Below are 24,548 nucleotides of genomic sequence, written 5' to 3' on the forward strand. Positions count from 1 at the left end.
GGCGGCGATTGGCGCAGGCTCCCGGCGGGGCGTGGCCTCATCCGGGTCCCTGTCGTGACGCGAGGGGCGGTCCTGCCGGCGGGCGTCCAATCGGCGTCGTCCACATGCCGCGGCCGCGAGAGGGGCAGCGGCGAGTCTCCTCGGATAAATTCTATTAGAGCAGCCGCTGCCGGTTCAGCCAGAGCCGGGCAAGGCAGCGACGCCAGACGCGGGAGGCCCAGGCCGGCTTCTTCTTCTTCGGCTTCTGCTTCTTCTTCGGCAGCAGCGGCTTATTTTTTTTTTTATTTAATTTTTTTTTTTACCTCAGGGCCCCCTTCCCCTCCCCCACCGGCGCTCTCCCCCCCCCCCACACCTCGCGTGAGGCGGCGACCCCCCCCATTTCCGTGACCTTCCCTCACGCGAGGAGGAGAAAGCGAGGAAAAAAACCCCTCAAAAGACAAAAGGAAGAGCCGGGGGGGGCTGAGGGAGAGAGAGAGGGGGGGGGCAGGCCGAGGCGCCCCCCGTTTTATTTTTATTTTTTTTTAAAAAAAAAAACAACACCCTCCCCCCCCGCTTTGATTTTTTTTTTCCGTTGCTGCCGCCGCCGAAGAAGGAAGGGGGGGCCCCCGCAGCTCCTCCTCCTCCGACCCCCTCCCCCGACCCCCCGCCATGGAGAACGGGCACACCAAGACGGTGGAGGAAGTGCTGGGCTACTTCGGGGTCAACGAGAGCACCGGGCTCAGCTTGGAGCAGGTCAAGAAGCAGAAGGAGCGGTGGGGAGCCAACGGTAGGCGTGGGCGGCCGCCCCCCCTTCTCCCCCCTCTATATGGGGGGGGGATTTTCTCCCTCACCATCCTCTTCCTCCTCTTGGCGACGCCCCCCCCAGCCCGTATTCCTCATCACATTCATATTCAACACCCCTCCCCCCGAATCCATATCTATCCCCCATCTTCCTCTTATTGGCAATCACTCCCCCCCCCCTTGAGTCTATCCCCCTCCCCACTCTTCTATCCTGACCCTGGGCAGGATGATCACCCTTTCCCCACCCCCCCCAACCCCCATATTCTTTATCACATTCATATTCACCCCCCCCTCAATCCATATCTATCCTCCTCTTCCTCTTCTTCGCAATTACTCCCACCCCACCCTGTCTATCCCCCTCCCCACTCTTCTATCCTGACCCTGGGCAGGATGATTACTCCTCTCCCAAACCCCATATTCAGGTTCGCCCCCCTGATTCCATATCTATTCCCTTCCCATATCCATCCAGACCCTCCTCCCAGGAAGATGGAGATGCCCCCCCCCACATACACCCCATATCAAACCCCCTCCCCGCTTTTTCTCCCTATCCATCTATCTATCTGTCTGTCCCAACCCTCTGCCCAGGAAGATGGAGATCCCCCCACCCCATGTCTATTCCTTTCCTCCCCTCCCCAGATCCATCCATCTATCCCGATCCTCCGCCCGGGAAGATGGAGACCACCCCCTCCCACCCCAGATCTATTCCTCTCGCCCCCCACTCCCCATATCTATCCATCTAACCCAGACCCTCCGCCTGCTCCCCTCCCTCCCCAATCTGGCAACTGGAGCCTGCCAGGAGAAAAAAAAAAGGGGGGGGGAGAAAGAGAAGAAGATGGCTGACTTGGCCATCGACCTCGTGGGTTCCCTTCAGCTGCTGCCCCGGGCTGTGCAACGTGGAAACCCGCCGGGCACCTTCCTGGGAAGGAGAGAAAGAGAGAGAGAAAGGGAGAAAGCCTCCCCATCTCCTGGGGGGATGGCGGGGGTCTCCTCTCTCCCCCACCCTCTCCTCCCTTTTTCCCGGTTTCTTCTTCCTTTTTGGCTTGATTTGACCTTTGTTTTCTTGCCTTTCCTGCCTGGCTCTGTTGCTTGGGCTTTCTCTGCTTGTCAAAAGCCAGTTCTAGGGCTTGCAAGATGGGAAGTAGGGTGGGGAGGAAACCTCTACCCTGATGGGCATGGGAAAATTAAAAAAAAAAAACCCAACCCTCACCCCTCTTTCAGAGGAGTGAATGGGGAATAGTGGAAAGCATGGAGCCGCATTAGGAACCATAGGGAAGAGCAGTGATGACTTGGCTGGATTGCTAACCCTTCCGTGTGTGTGTGTGTGTGTGTGTGTGTGAGAGAGAGAGAGAGAGAGAGAGAGAGGGAGAGAGAGAGCTGGATGCCGAAATGTTCTTGACGTAAAATGCAGGGAAGCCTGTGCCCGCCCGCCCGCCTCTCTCTCTCTGCCTTGTTGAAGGAAGCCTAATTAACTATTGCATTGCTCATCCCCTTAGAACATCTCTTCCCTTGGCCCTGAAGCCTTTGAAAGCCAAAAAGCTCTTTGATCTAGCTCAGGCACCTTTATATTTCTGACAATTGTTGTGTTTGATTTTTCTCCCCCCACTTGACGTGGTTCCTGCGACTCTTTGGCGTTTTGAAGAACTACCAGCTGAAGAAGGTAAGCCGGCATCTGAAGCCTTGTCTTGCTTGATTCTTTTTTTTTCTTCCCCACCCTCTCTGCTCGCTGACTGAAGTCTGAATCTTTTTCTTGGCAGGAAAAACCTTACTTGAGCTGGTGATCGAACAATTTGAAGATTTATTAGTTAGAATTTTGTTGCTGGCAGCATGTATATCTTTTGTAAGTATCTCCCTTGTTTTGAACGGATGGCTTTTATCTTCATGGACACACAGGGTTGCTGGATTGCTAGTGAGAGTTAGAAAATGATTTTTGGGGAGAAGACTGGGTATCCTTATTCTGTCTTGCCATTGGCTTAAAATAAATGCTTTGTCTTTGCAGCTGAGTTCAGTAGATTGCACCTCAGAATCTTGAGCAGTTTCTTGTAACAAATACAATGTCAGGGGAATGATTGGATGAGAATACACAGCAATCTAAGCCAGGCCTACTTGAATATTGTGAACAGACATGGCTGTCTCTGTGTCTGAAATAGGTTCTTGCCTTTTAACCTTGGCCCCAGCCAGAAAGTCAACTGCTGTAGGGTGGCTGGTTTTTTTTTTTTTAGCGGTGGTTGATTGTTATGAAACTCACCGAGACTGCTGGAAGTCTTTTTTTGGATGCAATGCAAACTGTAAATAGAATTTGTATGGGGGGGGGGGAATATGCCAGTTGCCTTCTCTTGCTGATAATAGCAAGGTGACAGTTGTTGCTCTTGACAGTGACAAGAATGATGACAGCAATGATGGCACCATTGTTGACCAAATTTGGTCACTGACCTTTGGGAAGCCTCTGGTAAAGTAAACTCTTTGCTCCCTGGGCACAATGGGGTAGGATGAGGGCTGTGAAATCGAGTCGGAATGTTAAAATAATGTGTAAAAGGATAGGGTCACGTTGCCAGGTGCCAAGTATGCGTTTGGAGAAGAGTGGGAGATGGGGGAGAAAAAAATTCACTGTAAGTGGGATACAACAGGGTGAGCTTTGCAAAGTATCTCACTTCCTAGACTGTCCTTCAAGGTTTCGTTAAGACCAGCAGTGTGCAACCTTGGCAACTTTAAGACCTGTGGACTTCAACTCCCAGAATTCCCCAGCCAGCTGGCTGGGGAATTCTGGAAGTTGCAGTCCACAGATCTTAAAGTTGCTAAAATTGGACACCCCTGATTTAGACATGGATTGTCGCAGTTCTCAGGATACTCCTCTAGAGTAGATTTTGAGGGCACCTGGAAACTGGTGAAAAGAGAAGCTTCACATATCCAGATTGGCCTGTAGAAGTTGTATGTGAAACTCCTGTCCCCAGTTCTAATTCAGCAGTTATTGATACATAGGGTAGTTTTCTGTGTCTCTGTCTTTAAATTAGAGACCTTAGAAATGAAACCAAACAGTGCACCTTTGACTTAACTGGAGTCCAGAATTTGAGCCAGTGAGAGTTTCATGACATTGACTCACCCAGCTGGGAAAGTAAGTTTTTTTTGAGTTTTTTTCGCATAGATTTTCTTCTCTGCAGCAACAAGTCATTTAGTCATTGTGTTTCAGCTTTTTCTTGGTGACTTTGGGGTGGATGAATGGTTAATCGACAAGTAGCTGCTGGTGCATGATGAGATCCAATTATGGTTGCCCTAGGTGTGGTAGACTGCCAGGGTGCTCATTCTTTTTCTATCATTTAAAATAATGATACATAAACTGTTGAGTCCTAGAATTGTCCCACGAGTCTCAATTAAGGAGAGAAACATACATAGAACGCTGGTTTTGCAGTTAATCGGTTAAAATAACTTCTTTATTATGGTAGACTTTTTGCAGGAAAATTGTTGGCGACCAAAAGCTTCAAGGTTGCCTCCTCACACTAAAATTGTACACACAACGATGAGATTGGGCAATTTATATACAAAAAAATCGGTCTTGAAGATGGTTTGAAATTCCCAGCCCAGAACACTGCTCTTGTTAGTTACCATGACATGAATTAGCCTGGAGAAAGATTTCCAAAACTATTTTCTGTATAGTAGTGAGTATTTCTTTGTGGCCTGTTGGGCTATTTCTGAGTTTAATTGAAAGAGTATTAATTCCACAGCAGTAAATAACCTTCCATTCTTTGCGGTCCTTGCATTCCTTAACTTTTAAGTTATCATTCAATCTTGGGTTAAATTTGACCTGTTTGTATTCGGTTGTTCCATGTAAGTTGTACAGTGCTTCCAAACTTAATATCCTTCTGCTTCCTCGCTTTTTCCTTGAACTTGGTTTTGATGACAAAATGAACTTTGATTCTCAGCAGGCATGCTGGTACCCACAGCCCAGTGTCCTTGCTTTGATGTGCCTCCTGTTTTACTGACCATGATGCCTTAATGGAAATCTCTCACTGCTGTTGTAACAAAGGGTTTTTCCCCCCCTTCTTGATTTGATGGTGTCTTAGAAGAACAATAGGCCAGAGATTCCTATGCAGGAATATTGATAAATTAAACCATGATTGGAGACTCCCTGATTTGAGAATACTTTTTCCTGGCAAAACGGGACAGCTAGTAACCTCAATCATAATGAGTCAAAATTCTGAAATGATGTCTGAAGCGTCCCATTTAATGCTGAAAGAATTGTGGGAACAACGTACTAAAATGCCCTAATTGCTGCCTTCTTGGCGATTTCTAATGAGGTTAGGACAGTGTGTCATTAATTTAGAAAAAGCACAACAGTCACATGCCCCAAAAGTGATCCCTTTCTAAGGCTGTTCTGGATTAGAAAATTGTGGTTGTCTGTATAAGACCATATGACTCAGCCTTCCATCCTTCCGAGATCGGCAAAACGAGGACCCAGATTGTTGGGAGCAATATGCTGATTCTCTAAACCGCTTAAAGCGGTATATAAGTCTATTGCTGTATGCCAGTAGAAGATGTTCAGATGACTTCCAGTGTTGGGAAGACCTTTCCTTGTTTTAGATTTTGCAGTTCCGGCCTCGTTTTGAGGGAAGGACGAGGCATTATTTGAAAAGCAAAATGGCTTTCTGTGCTTCTAAGTGTGGCGGTTGAATCCGTAAGGCCAATCGCTACAATTGTTCTTCTGGGTCCGAAGAATAACAGATGCAACAGAGATAAGGTTCACTTATTGGAATATGAGGGATCATCTTACTCGTTTAACAGAAATAAAGTCGAATAAGCGTTACTTCACGCTAAGCATCCAGACACCATGTTCTACCTTTGGCATGATCTCTTTTCTCTGGGCTGATATTCAATCACCCCCCTTTGTAGCAGCTCCTACTTATGACTCCAGCAGACAATCCTGTCAGTAGCAGGACAACAGGTTGGCAAGTGTAAATTCAAGTGAAACCTTTTCCCAGAGAGTTGCGCAGAGGGGGATTTTAACCTGAATCAGATAAAACTATGGATTTGGGGTTTTAAATTTGGGTAGCCAATGAATTAATTCTTTTAATTATATTAACTTTTGCATTTGTATGTTTTTTAATTTTGGCTGTTCACCGCCCTGAGTCCCTTCTGGGAGAAGGGCGGTATACAAATTAAATAAATAAATAAATAAATAAAATAAATAAATAAAATAAAACATCCAGCTAATCAGATATATAATGTTATATACCAAGTAGTGAAGCCATGTTCAGAGTATCTTCACTTTCTTGTTTTTCTGCTGAGAGTGAATTTAAAGAAGAAACGGTTGTGGAGCCTTCAGAGAACTGTTTCTCAACCTGGGGCATTTTAAGGTGTGTGGACTTCAACTCCCAGAATTCCCCAGGCTGGGGAATTCTGGGAATTGAAGTCCACGCAGCTTAAAATGCCCAAGGCTGAGCAATGTTACCTCAAAGGAAATTGCAATGAGGTGGGAAAGAAAGGAACATTTGCAAAGCAGAAGCCCAATTGCACAACATTAACTGGTGCCTTATTTTTCTGTACATTTCAGCTAAATCTTTAATTGTAAAGACTTAAACCTCAGTACAGTATAAAAACCAAGAGGAAATATTAGTCTGGGTCTCTAAAAGTTGCTCCTTGCTTAAAAAGATCATTTCTTCTTGTGTTCCCTAGCAACTGGTGTGCATGTTCCCATCAATCTTGCCTCCAAAAGGCAAGATTATTCCATTCCCTTAATTTATTCCCTGCCTTTTTAAGCAAAAAAAAAAAAAAAAATCCCTGAAGAATGGCTGCTGATATTCCCCATCGGTAGAACTAACTGAGAAATATACTGTACTTTCGGCAATCTTAATAAAAGGTTTGAGCTTGTGCCCCTGAGTGAGTTCAGGCAAGCGACGAAATAATCCATTAAACCCATTTTTTAGCCTAATGCTATTTGGAAACGTGAGAATTTAGATACTGGTGCTATTAGACAAGCAAAAATCCGTTATAATGGATTTTTTCCCCCAGGGCTGCAAAGGAAAAAAATTGCAGATCTCTTAGAATTTGCATAGTCTTTAAATGGTACGTAGCCTTGGTGGTTTTCTTTATTTCAAAGATGTCTCTATATCTAATAGTTTGGCATCATAGCAAACAGTTCCCACCATTTCCTTCTCTTAACAGCTTTATCTTTCTCCAACACTTGTTAGGGAGTATTGACTCATAAGAACATGGGAATAACTTAGACCGATGCCTGGCAATCCCCCTGAAGGATTTATATGGAATAATTTGTCAGGCTTATTTATTCTAGGAAATATTTCTCTTTGTTTTAATTTTAAGTGAAATATGGGCAAAGTCGGTAAGCTCCTGAGGGAGCCAGATGGTCCTGCAGAGAATACGAAAAGAGGACAATGTTAACATTTAATAAGCTCCTCCAAATTCATCAAACGGACCAAAACAAGCCGAGATGTAATAGAGAAAAAACTCACTTTAATGAGTCCTCTTTAATGAAAGGAAGGAAGAACAGATGTTCTTCTTGTCTTTTGTTAAATACCATTAGGCATCATGTCTCTCTGTAGATTGCATAACAGCATTTAGTCCCTTAACATTACCTATAGAGTCAAGGACTGCAAAAGTAACTCAAAATTGGAGGCAGTGCTTAAAAGTGGCTTCATTGAGCTCTGTAGCTTTTTTTCAGGATTGTAACCCTTTGCATGTTTACCTGGGGAAGACCTCTGCCTTTGCTTGTTGTAGCTGCATTTTGAAGAGAAGGGGAAGCTGCAATGGGTGCAAATTTGTACACCGAATGCAGAAGGAGAGGGCGGACAATCAATACTTACGAGGCACATGAAAAACTCAAAATGTAGCTCAGTGTGGAAGTTCAGGCAAAGAAAATTACTCAGAGGAGGTAATTGCCCTTGAAAATGCTGGCTCCAAGTCCAGTGCGGTGTCAGACCAGTATGGCAGCTTGGCACAATTGCAGTTAAAACCGAAAATCAGTGCTGCTGGTGTCCTGAAAATTCACTTGTGGCTTAGGTTTACAGTACATATAGATCCTGGAGCTTCCTGACGCTGAAATATGTTGGCATACCTAATGACACGGTATCCTGATGTATGATTGTCATTTCAAAAACCGACCGATGTCCCTCCCCTTCGCCATATGCTTTGTAGACTCGGCTGCTAAATTGCTTTGACCTTTTTACATAGCCAGTAACCAACACTGGAAGGCAGAGCCTCCGTTGTGTTCATTTCAGCTCCTGGATTGCTTGGTCTTACCCATCTCAAAGCGATAGTTAGATAAATCTGGTCTGCGCTTCAGAGTGGGAAGAAAAAAGGATTTTCCTGAACCAAAAATCAAAAGAAAAACATGCATGGTATATATTGCCAGTACTGATTGTGCAGTGGAAGAGAAAAATCAGTGGTTCCAGTGTTGTATATTCAAGGACTAATATTAAATACCTGCTTCATTATTGGAGTTTCATCAGAGGAGTAAATGATAGCTGTTGCACCCATTTTTACAGAACCTGGGAGTCAAATTTTGGGAGGTTAAATTCGCCTGTAGTTTTCTCCGTTTGTTTTCAGTCTGGGTCAAGACAGGACAGCTGATTTCTAAAAGGTTCAGGACTTGCCTTTGGCTTGGCTTTGCGAGGATCTGTGTCCTCGGTGCAAATTTCGAAATTGCGTTTTACATTTCAGCCCCAGTAAGAAGAAAAACTGGTGTTTCCATTCACACATTTTGGAGAACTGTAACCTGATGTTTATTTTGGACTTGGTGCGCTTCGTAAATCAAGTTGGAAGGGACCTTGTAGTAGGTCATCTCCCCCACCCAAGAGTTAGGATTCATTGTGTTGTATGAATTCAACCAGCTTTGTGTTGGAACAAGGCCGCCATCTACCATTTTATCAAACAGAAAAACCAGATATTTTCTCCCGTTTTACCACTATTTTTGGTCATCCGGCCTCTAGGCTTTATACTCCTTTTCCCAATTTCCTCTCATCTGGAAACCCACCGAGTCGCCTCTTAAGAAAAAGCAGTAGAGAAGCTGCTCTGAATCTTTTTTTTCCCTCCCCTCCGTTGCTTCTTTTGTGCCTGCCTTTCTTTAAAAGAGATCTGAACAATGACTTGCTGCTGAATGACTTCCAAAGACCGATTTCAGCATTCTTCAAGTCAGTTGCTCTGTACTTCCTGTTGCTCAATATATCCAACATAATATTCGCCCTTTTCTTCATGAATCATTGCAGCCTTTGATGCAAGCTACCAAGTCACTTTTGGTTACTCATAAGGCCTAAATTGGCATTTTGCGAGTCAATTTCGGTCATCACCCCATGTGCCTTTCTCAGTAACATGATCCTTGGAATTAGAAAGTTCGGGGGGGTGGGGGAATACATAGCATATACATTCTTTTTCTTAACAGTTAAATTCCTAATTCTGAGTAACTCAGACAATTGGGGAAAATATTCCAGAATTTTCAGCTAGTACAAAAAACCCGAGGTATAGGATTTCCAAAGTTCTTTGATCAGTGCTTTGTTCTAAGTCTTAGAATCTAAGAGGAACATGTTTAACTTCTTTTTGATTTTTTGAAACAATCATTTTACGAAGCTGTAATGGAGCTTGTGGAAATATTGACATGTTGTCAGAACAATGAGTTAGCTTCAGAAAGGTGACCCAGATTTAAAGGACGTCTTCCAGAGCTTCTAACATTGTCTTCTAGGGGTATATTTTAGGATGTGTTCCAAGATATGCAAATCCTCAGCAAAGCTGGCTTGCTTATGGCTTAGACTGCTGTGTGTCCTCAGCCAATGGCTTCACACAAAATACAACCTGGTTAGTGTGATGGGAAGTTCTTAATTAAAAGTAACACCCTTTTTGTTGTAAATCAGGAAAGAATGCAAGCTAACTTTGAGTCCTTTTGCAGGAGAATCTCACAGTAATGGTTTCAGGGATCCTTTAGCCTTAAATATTAATTTTCTTCGGCTTTATATGTAGTTCAGTCTTGATCCAGGACAGTGAAGCTGAAAATGATGGGATCATATATTGGATTAAGCCATTAGTTACTACAAGTAAGCTTGCTTGAGCCAAGTCTAGTTGGCTGGAATAGCACACCATCAAATGATGGTTTCCTGGATGATCCCAAACAAAGGACTTGGTGGCTTAGCACATGTTGTGAACCGGACAAAAAACCGCTTTCCCTCTAGATCTTGATGAGTCTTGAAAGGAAGCAGAATCCCTCGCCATCAGGAGCACTCAAGATCTTGGAAGCCAGCCAGCCTGAAGTTCTAATAGAAAAGAGGTCTTCAAATAGAAAGAAGACATGGTGCTGGGGTGAGCAGCAGACCATAGCGATAACAGAGAGCCTGATGGACAGATCAAATCTGTCTGCCATTCAATTCTTGGCAAGCTGACCAAGCATAAAAACGCTAGTGGAGAATTTGCTGTCTGTTAAAGCCACCCATGCTTTTATCTTTAAGTAACCCATACGGATTGTGTCTCCTGATTTTGAAGAGGAGCTCCTTCGATTGCCACGTAGGCTATCCTTAGGAAGGGGTGATTTATTAACAAGGAATGCAGTGGTGATGTTGTCGGGTTATTCCAACCCAAATGGGATTTATTTACAGCATAATTTGTTTTGAAAACAAAAAGCGACAGGCCTAATCTGATCCGCAAATTAGTTTAAAAGCAGTGAGCTACTTGAAAAGCGCAGGTGAGGCAATTACTTCCTGGTAATCGAATTTGCTTCTCAGGTGTGCTCAAGTGAGTCAGCGGACATTTTGGAATTGTGCAATCGATCTGGGAAATCATCCATGGAATAAACGTCGGGCTAAAATTCAAGTTGACGCACAGAAAATGCCACCAAATCATACCTGTATCTTCACCGAGTTTTCTAATCTCTCTTGCAGGTGTTGGCTTGGTTTGAAGAAGGAGAAGAAACAATCACAGCCTTTGTAGAACCTTTTGTAATCTTACTCATATTAGTTGCTAATGCAATTGTGGGTGTGTGGCAGGTAAGCAAAGACGTGCTCGGAAAAACTGAAAAGCCGTGTAAATCTGTGTGCTGTTTCGACAGGTTGCTTTAAGTCGCTTAGAGCCGCCATTATCATATTTATTAAGAAAGTTGAAAGCAGAGGCGAGCTCTGAAATTAGGTTAAACCTTTGTCATTCTTAGAGAGTTGCTGGATGTTGTAAAGATAAGACAGGATCCAAATAACCGTGTATCTAATTCAGTCCACCAAAGAGACTTTGGACTTCTTAATGCTTAACCATCAGTTGTATCTTTCTTTAGGAAAGCAGGGATGAGTTCCAGTCTCTGTCAGAGGAAAGGGACTCTAGAATGTCATGGAAAGAAATTAAAGTTGTCTGGATTAGATGATAGGCTAAATCTGTGAAAATTGAGAGCCACCAAACATTTCAATTTATTTGGGGACTGTTCCTTATACCCAGTAAATGACAGCCTGTGCAATTTACCCAAGCCACTGCATCCACCAAAATATATCCTCATATATCAGGGCACAGCCCATGTTTGCCTTCTAGTCCTACTCAGATTTTCCATGAGAGAATATCAAAACAAGTTACCAGGGTAATGTATCAGAGCAGCATTTCTCAGCCTTGGCAAGTGGGAGACATGTAGACTTCGATTCCCAGAATTCCCCAGCCTGCAGCCTGGGTTGACCTCTGCTTTCCTCTGCATGAGGGCAGGTGGATGCGGCTTGCTGCCAGCAGTCACTTGGGCTCTGTTTTGTGGGACATACCAGTTCGATACTGTGGTTGGGAACTGCCACTAAGTTATACAGTACTGAATATTAATAGCTTGCTTCCTAGATGCGAGTGACATTTCTGGCATGAATATACCCTATTTTTCCCCCCTCCTTTTTCATCTTGGTTGTATGAGAAAGCCATAATTTGCCCATAATTCATCTTTCATAGCAGGGTATTGTTGCCATAGGAACTGGAGGGTGCCAACTAAGGTGGTATGGGAGCAGAACAGAGAGGAAGTTTTAAAATGATGAAAATAATAAATAATAAGCCCCGAAGCCCAGTACTGCCCATTAAATGAACGATTTAAAATTTAGAGGGATTTAATTTACAGTTGATGTATTGGAATAGCTGAAAGTTGAGAGGCTTTTCCGGTTAGATTTACATCTATTGAAAAAGACAAATTATTGCTGCCGCCCCCAAAGTACTGATATGAACACCGCCTTTTAAAAGCAAGAAAAATTCTTGGAACTGAGTGAAAAATTCTTCCGGCACTCAGATGAAAATGTAGTTGTTGTGATAGAACAAATGCTATAAAAAGCTTTAATATTCACTAATCATCTGTCTGCTAATGTTGGTGACAGTTTAATGTTTCTTGCTTCTGAAAATGGACGGGGTGACTTAAAAATGTATTTCTTAGCTTGAAAAGCAAGAGATTGAAACCGCCTTCTCGTGATTACCCTCCTTAGTCTTTATCTCCTGTTTCAAGAGGTCTGTGACAAGCGAAATACCTGCGAACGAACATTCCTTTTACATGGATGTATTTCCCACTTAATTTGGGTTCCAGCGGTCCTACATCTCCCAAGTGTAACAGCAAAAACCACAGGCAGATGTTTCTCATTTGTCTGCTGGCCTTTTCATGACAAACTAATAATTTAGCAAGATTTTAGCAGTAAGGTACAGTTGCATTGACTCAGAAGCCCTTGGGCTCTTTCTAAAAAAGCTGAAATCTTCCTGAGGCATTGCAAGGTTATGGTCTAAAAATCCCAACCCTACCACCATGTTGTGTTGATAGCAGGCACTTTGTTAGCAAGTCATGAGTGTGAAATGTGTTGAAGTTGTGGGAACAGTGTCCCCCCTCCTCCCCCAAACTGCTATTTTGGCTTCTCAATTGGAACAATGAACACACTCTGCCCAGGAGGGCCAAATGCTGCAGGGAGAGAAAGTATAAAGGAACTTAATTACCTAGTTGTAACTCTTTGAGTTGTCAAATTTATCGGTTACCCATTTAGTCAAGAAGTACACTTTGGATCCGAGTTATTTAAAGAGAGATAAGAATCCGTAGTTAAAAGGGATCTCCGCTGTTGGGTTATCTCCTTTTTGGCTTTATGCACACCAAAAAATTGCGCATTTCGGCTGTGCATTTGACAGTGAAATTTTGCAGGCTGCTCCCTTAGCTTGGCTGCAGCAGCAATACGATGCCTCTCTTTCTGCCAGCGGATGATCCTAGATTATTTATTAAACGGCAAATTTGGAGGCCAGCTGCTCAGCACAGTAGTTAAAATATATGTAGATAGATAGATAGAGAGAGAATTACTGAACCCCTGCTGTTGATCCTGTGTTTTAGGAGCGAAATGCTGAAAATGCCATTGAAGCTCTTAAGGAATATGAACCTGAAATGGGAAAAGTTTATCGACAAGACAGAAAAAGTGTACAAAGGATAAAAGCAAGAGACATCGTCCCCGGTGATATCGTGGAAGTAGCTGGTGAGAACTTTTATTTTCTACATAATAATGGATTTTCAAAGGCTGTGTGGGTGTCTGGGTGTTGCTTCTGTATTTTGAGCTACTGTCGAACCTGAATTAGTTCTTGACCTGCATTTAAAGCTTAGAAAGCAAGCAGAAGAAATCAAAAGCGGGGTTTGGGCTGCATAGGGTTCCCCTCTTTTAGGGTAAACCCCTTCTTCCAAGTTTAAATATCTATGGAGATTCTCAAACCTCCAGGACATGGTTGTCCCAAAGGTACTTTTTACAAAAAGGGAAGTGGACTTTCTTGCTGTTTTTTTTTCCCCTTGAAAACATTTCACTTCTCATCCAAGAAGCTTCTTTGTTTTTCACTTCCGAATTGAAGAAGCTTCTTGGATGAGAGGTGAAATGTTTTCCAGGGGAGTGGGGGGACAGTTTGCCTTTTGGAAAAAAGCACCTTTGGTACAAAGTTTAAGTTTCGTACTGATGAGTTACATCAGGAGCCTCCAAACTTGGCGACTTGGCACAGCTGGCTGAGGAATTCTGGGAATTGAAGTCCAGAAATCTTAAGTTACCAAGTTTGGAGACTCCTGAGTTACATGATCACCATGCTAAGCTCGTGCCCTTAAGAGAGCCTGGCCCCCATTTATTGTTCCTCCAGATGGCTTGTATGATCAGCGGGCGGTTTCTGACCGTGGGTCTTTTTTCCCCCAGTAGAGAGAATACCCCAAACGGGTTCCTTCCATTTCGCCAAACTTGTTGCCAGAATTGTTGGCCCCAGAAGGTTTCACTGTGGCCTTTTCAGCCCTTCTGTGTAGGCTTCAGACCAGTGTGGGGGGAGGAGACCACTGCCCCCCTCTGGGCTCTGCTGCCCCTGGAGGCCTGATATGCGCTCGCCTCGCCCCTCTCCCAGCCCATCCGAGTGGCTGCCTTGGATGTGGCCGACTGCCAATGCCATGGTCACCTGGCACATCTTGTGTGTAGCACAGCACAGCCAGTGGAGAGCACTGGTTGTGTTATCTTTTTTTTTTAAAAAAACCAAGCATCTGAAAAAAGGAGTTGATGGGAAGCTGTGACTTCTAGAAAAAAAAGCAGGCTTTAGATGAAAGGATGGGGTTTCTTTCCCAAGGCAGGAGCTAAGAAAAGTGGACTTTAACCTTTCGTGTCCGGTCCATCTTGCAGTGACCAGATTGGTTCTCTGCAGGGCACTCAGCCGCCCATCCGCATAGCCACGGACGCAAAGCATAGCTCTTCCAGGGTAGAGACACCGTGTTCCATAGCTGATGTCAAGACTCCCGAGGTGTGAAAGACGGTGCGCATGCCTCTGTCATAAGCCTAAGCGCGTTGGATGGCCTTTGACATGGCGTCTGCCAACAGAGGACCATGTAGGGAAGCAACAGAGCCCTGGGTCGGGGGATGCGTATCTGATGGCGGAATTTTAGGCAGCGTGCCAGGGACATTTGCGTGTCCGCAGAAAAGCTCCTCGCTATTGACCAGCATAAAACAATCTCCCATCATCTCCCCCCTAAGGTCAGTGGGGCCTAAGGGCCAGGGATCCTTCAAGGAGGTTTCTGCAGGGAGCAAAGGGGCTGACTCTATAATGGGTTGCACAGAGATTGATCTTAGCCGAGAACTCCATCCAGACAATACACAAATTGTGGACATAATACCCTTAGGAGGGGAGCAGGAAATTCTGCCCCATTTTCTTGCAAAGGAGAAATGCATTGTGGGATGAAAGTAGGACCTCGTAATGGAGTTTAGGAACCAAGGGCCATCCTGACTCGTTTGGATGGCTTTCAAGCCCGCCCTGGGTGCTCATTCTGAAAACTCTGACCTGATATTCTGAGCTACAGCGTGGTTTCTTTGCTTTGGTTAAACCTAACATAGTTAAAGCTAGCATGCCTTGAGCCAACTTTTATGTTGGATCAATTGTAGAAGACTTTCACTGCGGGGAACTGCTTTAATTTAGTGGCTTTGCCGAACGCTGTGCGTATTTCACTTCAGTGGAACACAATAGTAGCGTAAAACTCTTATTGATTGTAAATCGACAGTAGCCTTAATTCTGGACATTCCGTTGTAAACAGGCATCAATTTTGTACAACTGCTTGTAATGTTGGTGGGAATTTTGGGAGCTTGTATTTGTGTTTAACGTTCCTGTTTAGTGTCAGCGTTTAATCCCTGTCAAGCACTGAAACAAATATATATCTCTATATATAAATTTAATAGGACTAGTTGGAAAAGCTGGGCTCCATGGGGTGCGCTTGGCTTTCAGTGTGACTTGGCTCCCTTCTAATCTCTCTTGAGTCACAATGTCAAACAGCGTTTTGTGGGTAAGAAATATGTAAATACATTTACCCAGAGCTTTCATCCTCCTCTGATGCAGATAGTAGTTCTTAAGTGAAGCAGTTCAAAGCAAAATAAATCATAGGCTCATGCCGTAACCCGCTAAAATCTGTCAAAAACGGCCCAGAGTTCAAACCAGGACAGCGCATTTATTTTCAGGATTATTTATAAAAGGGTTGTTGCATTTGACCTCTTGCCGAGTGGGTCCTTTTTCCCCCTCCCTCCTGTGAGTTATTGAAGTATAAAGCCTGCAGAATGCGAGGCCTGCTACTCTCGTGCTTCGAATTTGCAGAATGGTTACGATCTTATAACCTTAATAGAACCCCAGAGGAATTTATTATTGGAACAAAAGGTACCACCAGACAGAAAATTCTTGAGCATCAAGATAAGTTTGCCGCCGATATTTCATTCTGATTTGGCAAATGCACTGAATCGGAGCACAGAAACTTCTTTTGAATTCAGAACTTGGCTACAAGATCTAACGGTCATTTAAACTTGCTTTTTTTTTTCTCTCTCTGATCCCTGTTTCTTGGTCCAAAGCTATTCAGAAAGGTTTTTCCTTCCATAAGGAAAATGTATTTCTGCCCTCCAATCGTGTTACCGCAGCAGTCTTGGCAATTATATTTCTCTTTCTTATGTCTGTTAAACCCTCCGTGCATACTTATTGCTATAATTAAAGCCTCCGGATTATTTCCAGCTAATCGGTTTACGGTTCTTAACATTTGGACGGTGACAATTATCATTATTAAAGAGATGCGGAGTAACCAGGTTTATCAGGGAAGGGAGCTTAGGAATCACCCCCCCCCCCAGTTGGCGGCTCCACGGAGGCGGCCGCAAGCCCCTTCGCTAATATCGTGCAGTGTGAATTTGATTAGGAGCATCTCTGATCGCACGGTTGCAATGTAAGCCTGGCAGGGATCTGATGGCGCCCGGCCAAATTCTGTTGTGGAAACCATTAATGCGTTTTGTGGGGAGAGGAAATGCATTTACAGGCTTAGATAATTTTGGTTTTTCCCGGCATTGTTCCTAAATTAACACAGAACTGTGTTTGAGGATTGTGTCCAAGGAAGGAAAAGAAATTGGTTAGCAGAGATTACAGGTAATCCTTGATGTTATAACCGCAATTGAGACCAACCTTTCTGTGGCTAGGCGAGACATTTTTTGCGTGAGTTTTGTTCCATGACCTTTCTTGCCACGGTGGTTAAGTGAATCACTGTGCCGTGTTCTAAATTAGCCACACGGTTGTTAAGCGAATCTGGCTTCCCCGTTGACTTTGCTTGTCAGACGGTCGCAAAAGGGGATCACGTGACCCCCCCCCGGGACAAGGCAGTGGTCATGAGCCAGTTGCCAAGCTTGATCGAATGGCCAGGGGGATGCTACAGCGGTCATCAGTGTGAAAAACGCATCAGTCCCTTTTTTCAGTGCCCTTGTAACTTTTGAAACGGTCACTAAACAAACTCGCGAGCCGAGGACAAAGTACTGAATCTTATTCTAAGAGGACACACATTTGAGGCGCCCTTTAACCCATTGCCCAAAGCCACGGTCTGTAAGTTTGTTTTTTGCAAGGACCAAGTCCCAGGTGGGCTAAGCCAGAGCTGTCCAACCTTGGCACCTTTTTAAAGACCTGTGGACTTCAACTCCCAGAATCCCCCAGCCGGCATTCCCCATAGTTGGGAGCAGGGGACCTCACCTGTCTGCAGGGGTGCCAGGCTTTGGATGGGTGGCATCCGAGAGGTCCAGCTGTCAGGCTTTTTGGCAGCCTTGCCCTCTTTCCTGACGGACTGATGGGCTTTTTCTCGCCCGGTGCCAAAATCTTCTCCACTTGCTCTTGGGTGGAATTGTGGTCGCCGAAAAGCAGCTGCTGGACAAGGAGCTTCCTCACGACACCCGTCCCGGGGGGGGGGGGGCGAGGGCGGGGGGGGATGCGTCCGAATAGTTTGCCCATGTTTGGCTTTGGCAATGGTTCGTCTTGTACTATTTTCTCTTCGGGGCTGAAGGGCACTTAGAATGCCCCCCCCTCTTTCTCCCCCCCCCTCCTTCTTCTTCACTATAAATGTAGAAGAAAAGGGAAACGGTGACCAGGCAATATAAATAGACCCAGTCAATAAAAGCCCTCTAGGGGAATTTTTAAGAACGGGCCACCGCTTCGCTTCCCATCAAAGAATATCTATAAAAATTTACAAATAGATAATTTAATTTGAGAGATTGTACAGTACAGCACAATGAACTTAACAACAGTTCATTTAGTGACGGTCTGAAGTTACAATGGCCCTGGAAAAAGTGACTTGGGACCGTTTTTCACACTTACCGACCGTTGCCGCATCCCCACGGTCAGGTGGTCTAAGTTCAGATGCTTGGCAACTGACTTGTCTTTATGACGGTTGCACAGTGTCCCAAGCTCACGCGATCCCCTTTCGCAACCTTCTGAGCAGCAAAGTCAATGGGGAAGCCAGATTCTTTTAACAACCTTGTTTCTAGATTAACATCTGCAGCGATTCCCTTAACAACTCTGGCAAGAAAGAACGGTTGTAAAATGGGCCAAAACTCACAAAAGTCAATGGAGGGGGGGAACAGATTCACTTAATTAACAAGCGGGTTAGTAACTGAACAACTGCAGTGATTTTGGCAAGGAAGGTCGTAAAACGAGGCAAAACTCACTTCGCAAATGTTTCACTTAGCAACATACATTTTGGGCTCCGTTGTGGTCGTAAGTCGAGGACTGCCTGTAATTGCCTTTTTCAAAGGCCAGGCTAATCCCCAAAGTAGTGTCACCTTAACCGATGAGTAAAGGATCCCATTTTCATGGTAACGTTGCCAACTTACCATGACTACCCTATGGTTTTCCCTCTGTGTCTCCGATTGCTGCCAATTGCATAAGCAGTTCCTGTAGGAATTCAGCAGCTGAGCATTCCCTGCAGGAAGCCTAGTGGGACCTGGTGTGGGGAGACTGTTCTCCGTGACAGGATCAGTCATTTACAAGACGGTGCCGCCTGGAGCTCTGGGAAGTGAATTTTGCATAAATGTTCCATACAGATTTTGCGTGGCTCTTAGGAGCTCCTGAATGAGGGGTGTCCAACTTTTAAGACCTGTTGGACACCCCTTTAAGACCTGGCCAATTTTAAGACCGGTGGACTTCAACTCCCAGAGTTCTCCAGCCAGCCACATCTTCCAGTTGCCAAGGTTGGACACCCTGTCCTAAAGGATAATAATGTTGGCTATCGGATGCTGCTCACTGCCAGTCTTAAGAACAAAGAACTATATCAAACCTTGGGTGCTTTTGTGGTCCTTCTTTGAGTCCCGTCCCCACCAAATCGGACAGAATACAGTTCTGTTTTACGCACACCTTCCACTTGGCTGCATGTTACTAAGAAGATCCATGCCAGAACGGAGCCAAGATTGATCCTGATCAGGAAACAGTTCCCATTGGCTCAACCAAATGCCAGCGGGAATCTAATAAACCCATTAGCACCTTCCTACTTGTATTAGAGTGAAAATATAGCTTTTGCAATTACACTAAACTGGGTTTGCAGAATGAAATTTCTCCCTGAATTTAAAGGTGGAAATATGAGACGTAACGTACCAACATATTATAGGAGAGAAACTTCCACACGGTGAGACTTCCCGCCACACAGATATAAAAGCAAAGAAAGGCATGGAATAATATTCTGAAACAAAAATAAACCGGCAAGGGAGAAGTGCTTTTTGAATAAACACCCAATATTATTGTGCTTACTCTGATGCGCATTGCACATCTGGAAAAATATTTTGGATTTCCTACAGATCACTTAAACTCACACACTCTTTTTTTTTCCCAACCCGCAGTTGGGGACAAAGTTCCTGCTGACATCAGAATTACTTCCATAAAATCAACAACTCTACGAGTTGACCAGTCGATCCTCACAGGTAGGGGGTTCTCGAGAGAAAAGCGATGCTTCTTGGGGTTGCAAACATTTGTCCTTGATGACAAAGTCCTATTCTGGTGGTCATGATGAAGGTGACCTGTTTTATTTTGCCCTGGGTCCATGTTCCTTCTTCTCTCTCTCTCTCCCACCCCATGGAAAGTTAATTCCGAATGAAAAAGTCCCTCCTATCTGGCTTAAATTTAAAAGTTGGGCCCAGCATGTTGTCTCAGCTTTCCTCTTGGAGTGTTGTAGTTGTATCTGGCTTATTTCCATTATTTGATTGCCAAAATGGCTTGTAAAAAAAAAAATAGTACAACTGATAAATTATATTAGAATGGTGGGGGGAGGGGAAGAAACCAAATGGGGGTTGTTTTGCTTCCAAGTTTGTTTGCTAAACACTCCAGGAAGTATGTCCAAAGTGCAGGGAGAATTTGCATTTCTGTGCTAAGGCATTTGACCTTTTTTTCTAGGTGAATCTGTCTCGGTAATTAAGCACACGGACCCTGTGCCTGATCCTCGGGCAGTAAACCAAGATAAGAAAAATATGCTTTTTTCGGTGAGTAAAATCTCGACCCGTGTGTTTTTTTGGAGATCATTTGGTGCATGCTTCATTTAAAAACAAAATTAGCTTCTCCTTACTCTGTTTAGAATGCCCTGACAACATCGCATCTATCTTGATCGTTTAAATCGCTGTTTTTCAAACTTGGCAACTTTAAGTCGTGTGGACTTCAACTCCCAGAATTACCCATCCAGCCATATTGGCTGGGGAATTCTGGGAATTGAAGTCCACAGGTCTTTAAGTTGCCAAGTTTGAATGCTATAGGGTTTCCTGCCTAAGCAGGGGGTTGGACTAGAAGACCTCCAAGGTCCCTTCCACCTCTTCTAGTCTAGTCTAGTCTAGTCTATTTCTAGTCTAGTACATATAAGCATAGGGTGATCCAAGGTTTTTTTTAGCTTAACTTTGTAGATTATCATTCATAAAATGAAAAAAATGGAAATCTCTTGCAAATGCCTAATACTCCCCTCCTTATCTGTGGTTTTCTTTTGGGGAGAGTTTTAAAGAGTTCTCTTTGTACCGAGAACAAGAGGCTTCTGGTGTTCGAGCGGGAACTTCCACATCACCGATCAATTGCTACTCAAGAATTTCATAATGAGTCCTGGCTATTTATCTGATTTATTATCCTGACCTTAACCACTCCTGCTGTTCCTGCGTCTGGCAAAACAGCTGAGAACCATTCCCCCCCACCCCCCTTCCTTTCTCCTGCCTCTGTTCTGAGGCAGTCACCCCAATTAAAATTTATGTCCTCTTCATCCAGCCCCTGGATGAACTTCAGAAGCTGTTCCTTGAGAACGTGGAGTGAGTCCTCAGAAGTTCACAATATGTACACCGTCTTGCCAAATATTGACCGGCTCGTGCCAGTTCATGGAAACCGGTTCGGTTGGTTTGAATGAATGGAAAGGGCGTTGTGTAAATACCATTGCTGTTTAAAAATATATATATATATATATATATATATTAGTGCTGGCACCTATAAACTCAGGTCCTCCCTGTGGGACTCAGATCTTCTTTTGCACAGTGATCTCATTACAGAATTGCAGAGCAAGACCCCATTAAGCAAGCCTGCTTTTTCAGAAGCTGTTAAGACATGTCTAGACCAGGCATGTTCACACACACACACACACACACACACACACACACACACACACACACAGATGCGGTGGCTCATTGGTTAAGATGCTGAGCTTGTTGATGGAAAAGTCGGCAGTTCAGCAGTTCGAATCCCTAGCGCTGCGTAACGGGGTGAGCTCCCGTGACTTGTCCCAGCTTCTGCCAACCTAGCAGTTCAAAAGCACGTAAAAAATGCAAATAGAAAAATAGGGACCCCCTTTGGTGGGAAGGTAACGGCCATCCGTGTGCCTTTGACGTTGAGTCATGCCGGCCACATGACCATGGAGACGTCTTCGGACAGCGCTGGCTCTTCAGCTTTGAAACGGAAATGAGCACCGCCCCCTTGAGTCAGGAATGACCAGCACGTATGTGCCAGGGAACCTTTACCTTTACATATATTCCTCTTCACTCAATGGCTAAAGGATTGGACACGCCTGATCTAGTTTCTGATCTCATCCATCCATCCATCAAATTTCTATGCTGCCCTCCTCTCTTGGTGGATACCATTGCTTGTGTGTTGATTTCCTTTGCACACTTAATCAGCGCTGCTGTTGGTTGCTTATACTTTAAATCTCCAACACAGACCTTTTTGGAGTGCTGCAGAATTTGATAATGTACCAGGAGAATGAAGTAATGAATGGGGAATGGGTCTAAATCTTAAAACCTAGTTAGGAAAGAAAGAGAAACCATAGATGTGTATATTATTGTATGCCTGAAAATTTCTGCTTCTAAATGGGCACCAAGGCACCGATGAGGAGCAAAAGAACGAAAACATGTTTGGAGGGAGGAGCGGATTATATGTAGTATCAGAAACCTGCTCCCTCGGAATTTTTGGGTAGAACATATTTGGTTGAAAAGAAGAATAAAATACATCAGACGACAATTATGCACCTCAAAGCCTGTTCCCAGTTTGAAGAAGAGAATCAGGTGCAAAACCTTGAGGACTGCAGCCTTAGGTTACGAGCGCTGAATCAGATCAGCTAAAATGAGATCCTTGCAGTAAGACTGCACTGAAATAATGAACTTGGGGAGAGGAGTTTTAATAGTCTTTTTTTCAACACTTGAAATGCCTGAATCGGATTGTTTCCCCATCCAGGGTACAAACATTTCTGCGGGCAAAGCCATGGGGGTCGTGGTGGCCACTGGGGTCAACACGGAAATCGGCAAAATCCGTGACGAAATGGTGGCCACCGAGCAAGAGAGGACCCCCCTGCAGCAGAAGCTGGACGAGTTCGGGGAGCAGCTGTCCAAGGTCATCTCGCTGATCTGCATCGCCGTCTGGATCATCAACATCGGCCACTTCAACGACCCCGTCCACGGCGGCTCCTGGATCCGGGGCGCCATCTACTACTTCAAAATCGCCGTGGCCCTTGCGGTGGCCGCCATTCCAGAGGGCCTGCCTGCCGTCATTACCACCTGCCTGGCCCTGGGCACCCGTCGCATGGCCAAGAAGAACGCCATCGTCCGGAGCCTCCCCTCGGTGGAAACCCTGGGCTGCACCTCGGTCATCTGTTCCGACAAGACGGGCACCCTCACCACCAACCAGATGTCGGTTTGCCGGGTAAGATGCTTCCTCGATTTCTCTGGGTTAGGAAGGGGGGAACTGGTAAAATTTGGGGTGAACTGTGTGTCTTGGTCTCTCTGGTCCTAAAACTGATTTTGATTTTTATCAACCACTCTTGCAAAACCGGTTTAGAGAAGCTGCCTTTATTTCGCGGTCATTCAGCAAGCCGAGAAATAATTTTTAATTTAAATACATTTAATTTAGATACAAGAGACTCTGTCGACTCTTAACATATATTTAGCCAGAAAAAAAAGAAGTTAAAGTGCTTTTAATATGCTCTCTTCTTCCTATTAACCCAGCCAGTTCTGCTCACTTAGGGAAGATAAAAGGAGGCTGGGAGGGGAAAAAATCAGGTCTTAGTTTATAAAACTAAGGGTGGGAGGTTTGTTCTTGTCCCAGGCAATTCTCTAGGGAAGATGATCAGAGCAACTGTGAAATATTGATTAAATTGCCTTTTTTTTCAAGGCAGTCCGGAGGGAAGGAAACTGCATTTCTTCGGTAGCAAGGAATTCTTCTCTTGGAGAAGAAGGGATCTTGGAAGGGATGCCTTCCAGCCACCCTCGGAGCAGGATGTTGCGATGACGAGGCGAGAGCCTCAAATGAGTCAACGGCCATAAAGACGTCAATAGATTTTTTTTCTGGGTCTTTTCCGCAGCTGAAATGAATCTTCCTTCCCCCTTCTGATGGGCTGCTTACCTATGCGCCTTGCCTCCTCTCCCTCTCCCGCATTTGGCTGCTGAAGCGTAGCGCACAAAGAGCGCACAAAGCCCAGGCTCATCTGTATTCTGAGAGAGGCGCTTTGCAGGGATCTTGCATAACTGCCCGTCTTTAGGGGGTAGAGGCCGAACAGCGGAACGGCTCCTCCACAAAGCAGCTCCCCAACCTTTTCTTCTTCTTCTTCTTCTTCCAGAAAGCATCTTTGGCAGGGCAGGAAAATCCTCACTTTGCCTTTTTCCCTCTCGTCCTATAGTGTCAGATCCATTAGGCAATGCAGAAAAACATTTCCTGGAGTTTGTGGGGCTGGTGAGAAATGGCCGAGCATGTCAAAGCTACTTTATGTGAAAATCTCTCTTCAGCAAGCTTAATGATGCTGGGAAAGGGTTTTTTCTCCATTAGGGTCCGTTGCCAAACCGTAGCTAGTCCAAGTGGGTGCAATTTAAATTCTTGAGACTTACACGGAGCTGAAGATGGGTAGTAACAGCAAAGTGGCCTGAATCCAAGTTGGATGTTGCTTGGTGAGAGGACTTTGGGGAGGAGGTGGGGACATAAATTAAGACTGAATCATCATTTTCTACATTTTTGGATCCCCTAGACCTGTGGAAGTGGGGGGATATTTCACATGTTTGCACGCTTTTCATTCAAGATGTTTGCATCACTGGAAGAGCTTGCCTTTCTAGCTGGTTTCTGTGAATTGAGCTGAAGCATCCTTCTGTCAGAGCTGCCATCCCTTCGCTCACTAGATACCAGCCTGCCATACGTTATGGGGAGAGGGAACTTGGGGGCTGCAGGGGGGAGACGGGGGAACCCGAGACGAAGACCTGGGAAATCAAAAGCAATAGTTGAGACATCTCAAGTCCAAGGTCTTGGAAATGGACCATCTAACCCATCCATCTAACCAACCAACCACAGCGTAGACAGTTACCAAAATACCTTCTCTGAATGTCACTGGACAATGGGGTGATAACCGGAGGGAGGACCACTGAAGGGAAAGCTAACTAGGGGAATTTTCGCTCTCAAACTCTTTGTTCTGGCTTCACTTACAGTAACCTCTTGGCTTTAGTAAGAGTAACCTTTTTGCCACAAATGGAGTCGAGGGTCTTTCTTTCCTAAGGACCAAGTTGGGCCAGGTCTGACACCTTCTGATTATTGATGTGGGGCCCTCATTT

At 44.8% G+C, this 24,548-nt stretch overlaps 1 protein-coding gene across 2 annotated transcripts in view; it reads left to right on the forward strand.

Annotated features, from left to right (window-relative positions):
* Positions 1 to 24,548, forward strand: part of ATP2A2 (ATPase sarcoplasmic/endoplasmic reticulum Ca2+ transporting 2) — a 40,482-nt gene continuing 15,934 nt past the window's right edge. For both annotated transcript variants that reach the window (XM_034428747.3, XM_034428746.3), the window contains exons 1-8: positions 1 to 766; positions 2,420 to 2,437; positions 2,535 to 2,617; positions 10,647 to 10,751; positions 13,067 to 13,205; positions 19,350 to 19,430; positions 19,900 to 19,985; positions 22,195 to 22,659. In XM_034428747.3, coding sequence (XP_034284638.1) covers positions 649 to 766; positions 2,420 to 2,437; positions 2,535 to 2,617; positions 10,647 to 10,751; positions 13,067 to 13,205; positions 19,350 to 19,430; positions 19,900 to 19,985; positions 22,195 to 22,659 — 1,095 coding nt within the window. In that variant the 5' untranslated portion in view covers positions 1 to 648. The remainder of the gene's footprint in view (positions 767 to 2,419; positions 2,438 to 2,534; positions 2,618 to 10,646; positions 10,752 to 13,066; positions 13,206 to 19,349; positions 19,431 to 19,899; positions 19,986 to 22,194; positions 22,660 to 24,548) is intronic.

This window comes from Pantherophis guttatus, chromosome 17, assembly GCF_059756535.1.
Source record: "Pantherophis guttatus breed Tessera chromosome 17, ASM5975653v1, whole genome shotgun sequence".
NCBI classification, from domain to species: Eukaryota; Metazoa; Chordata; class Lepidosauria; order Squamata; family Colubridae; genus Pantherophis; species Pantherophis guttatus.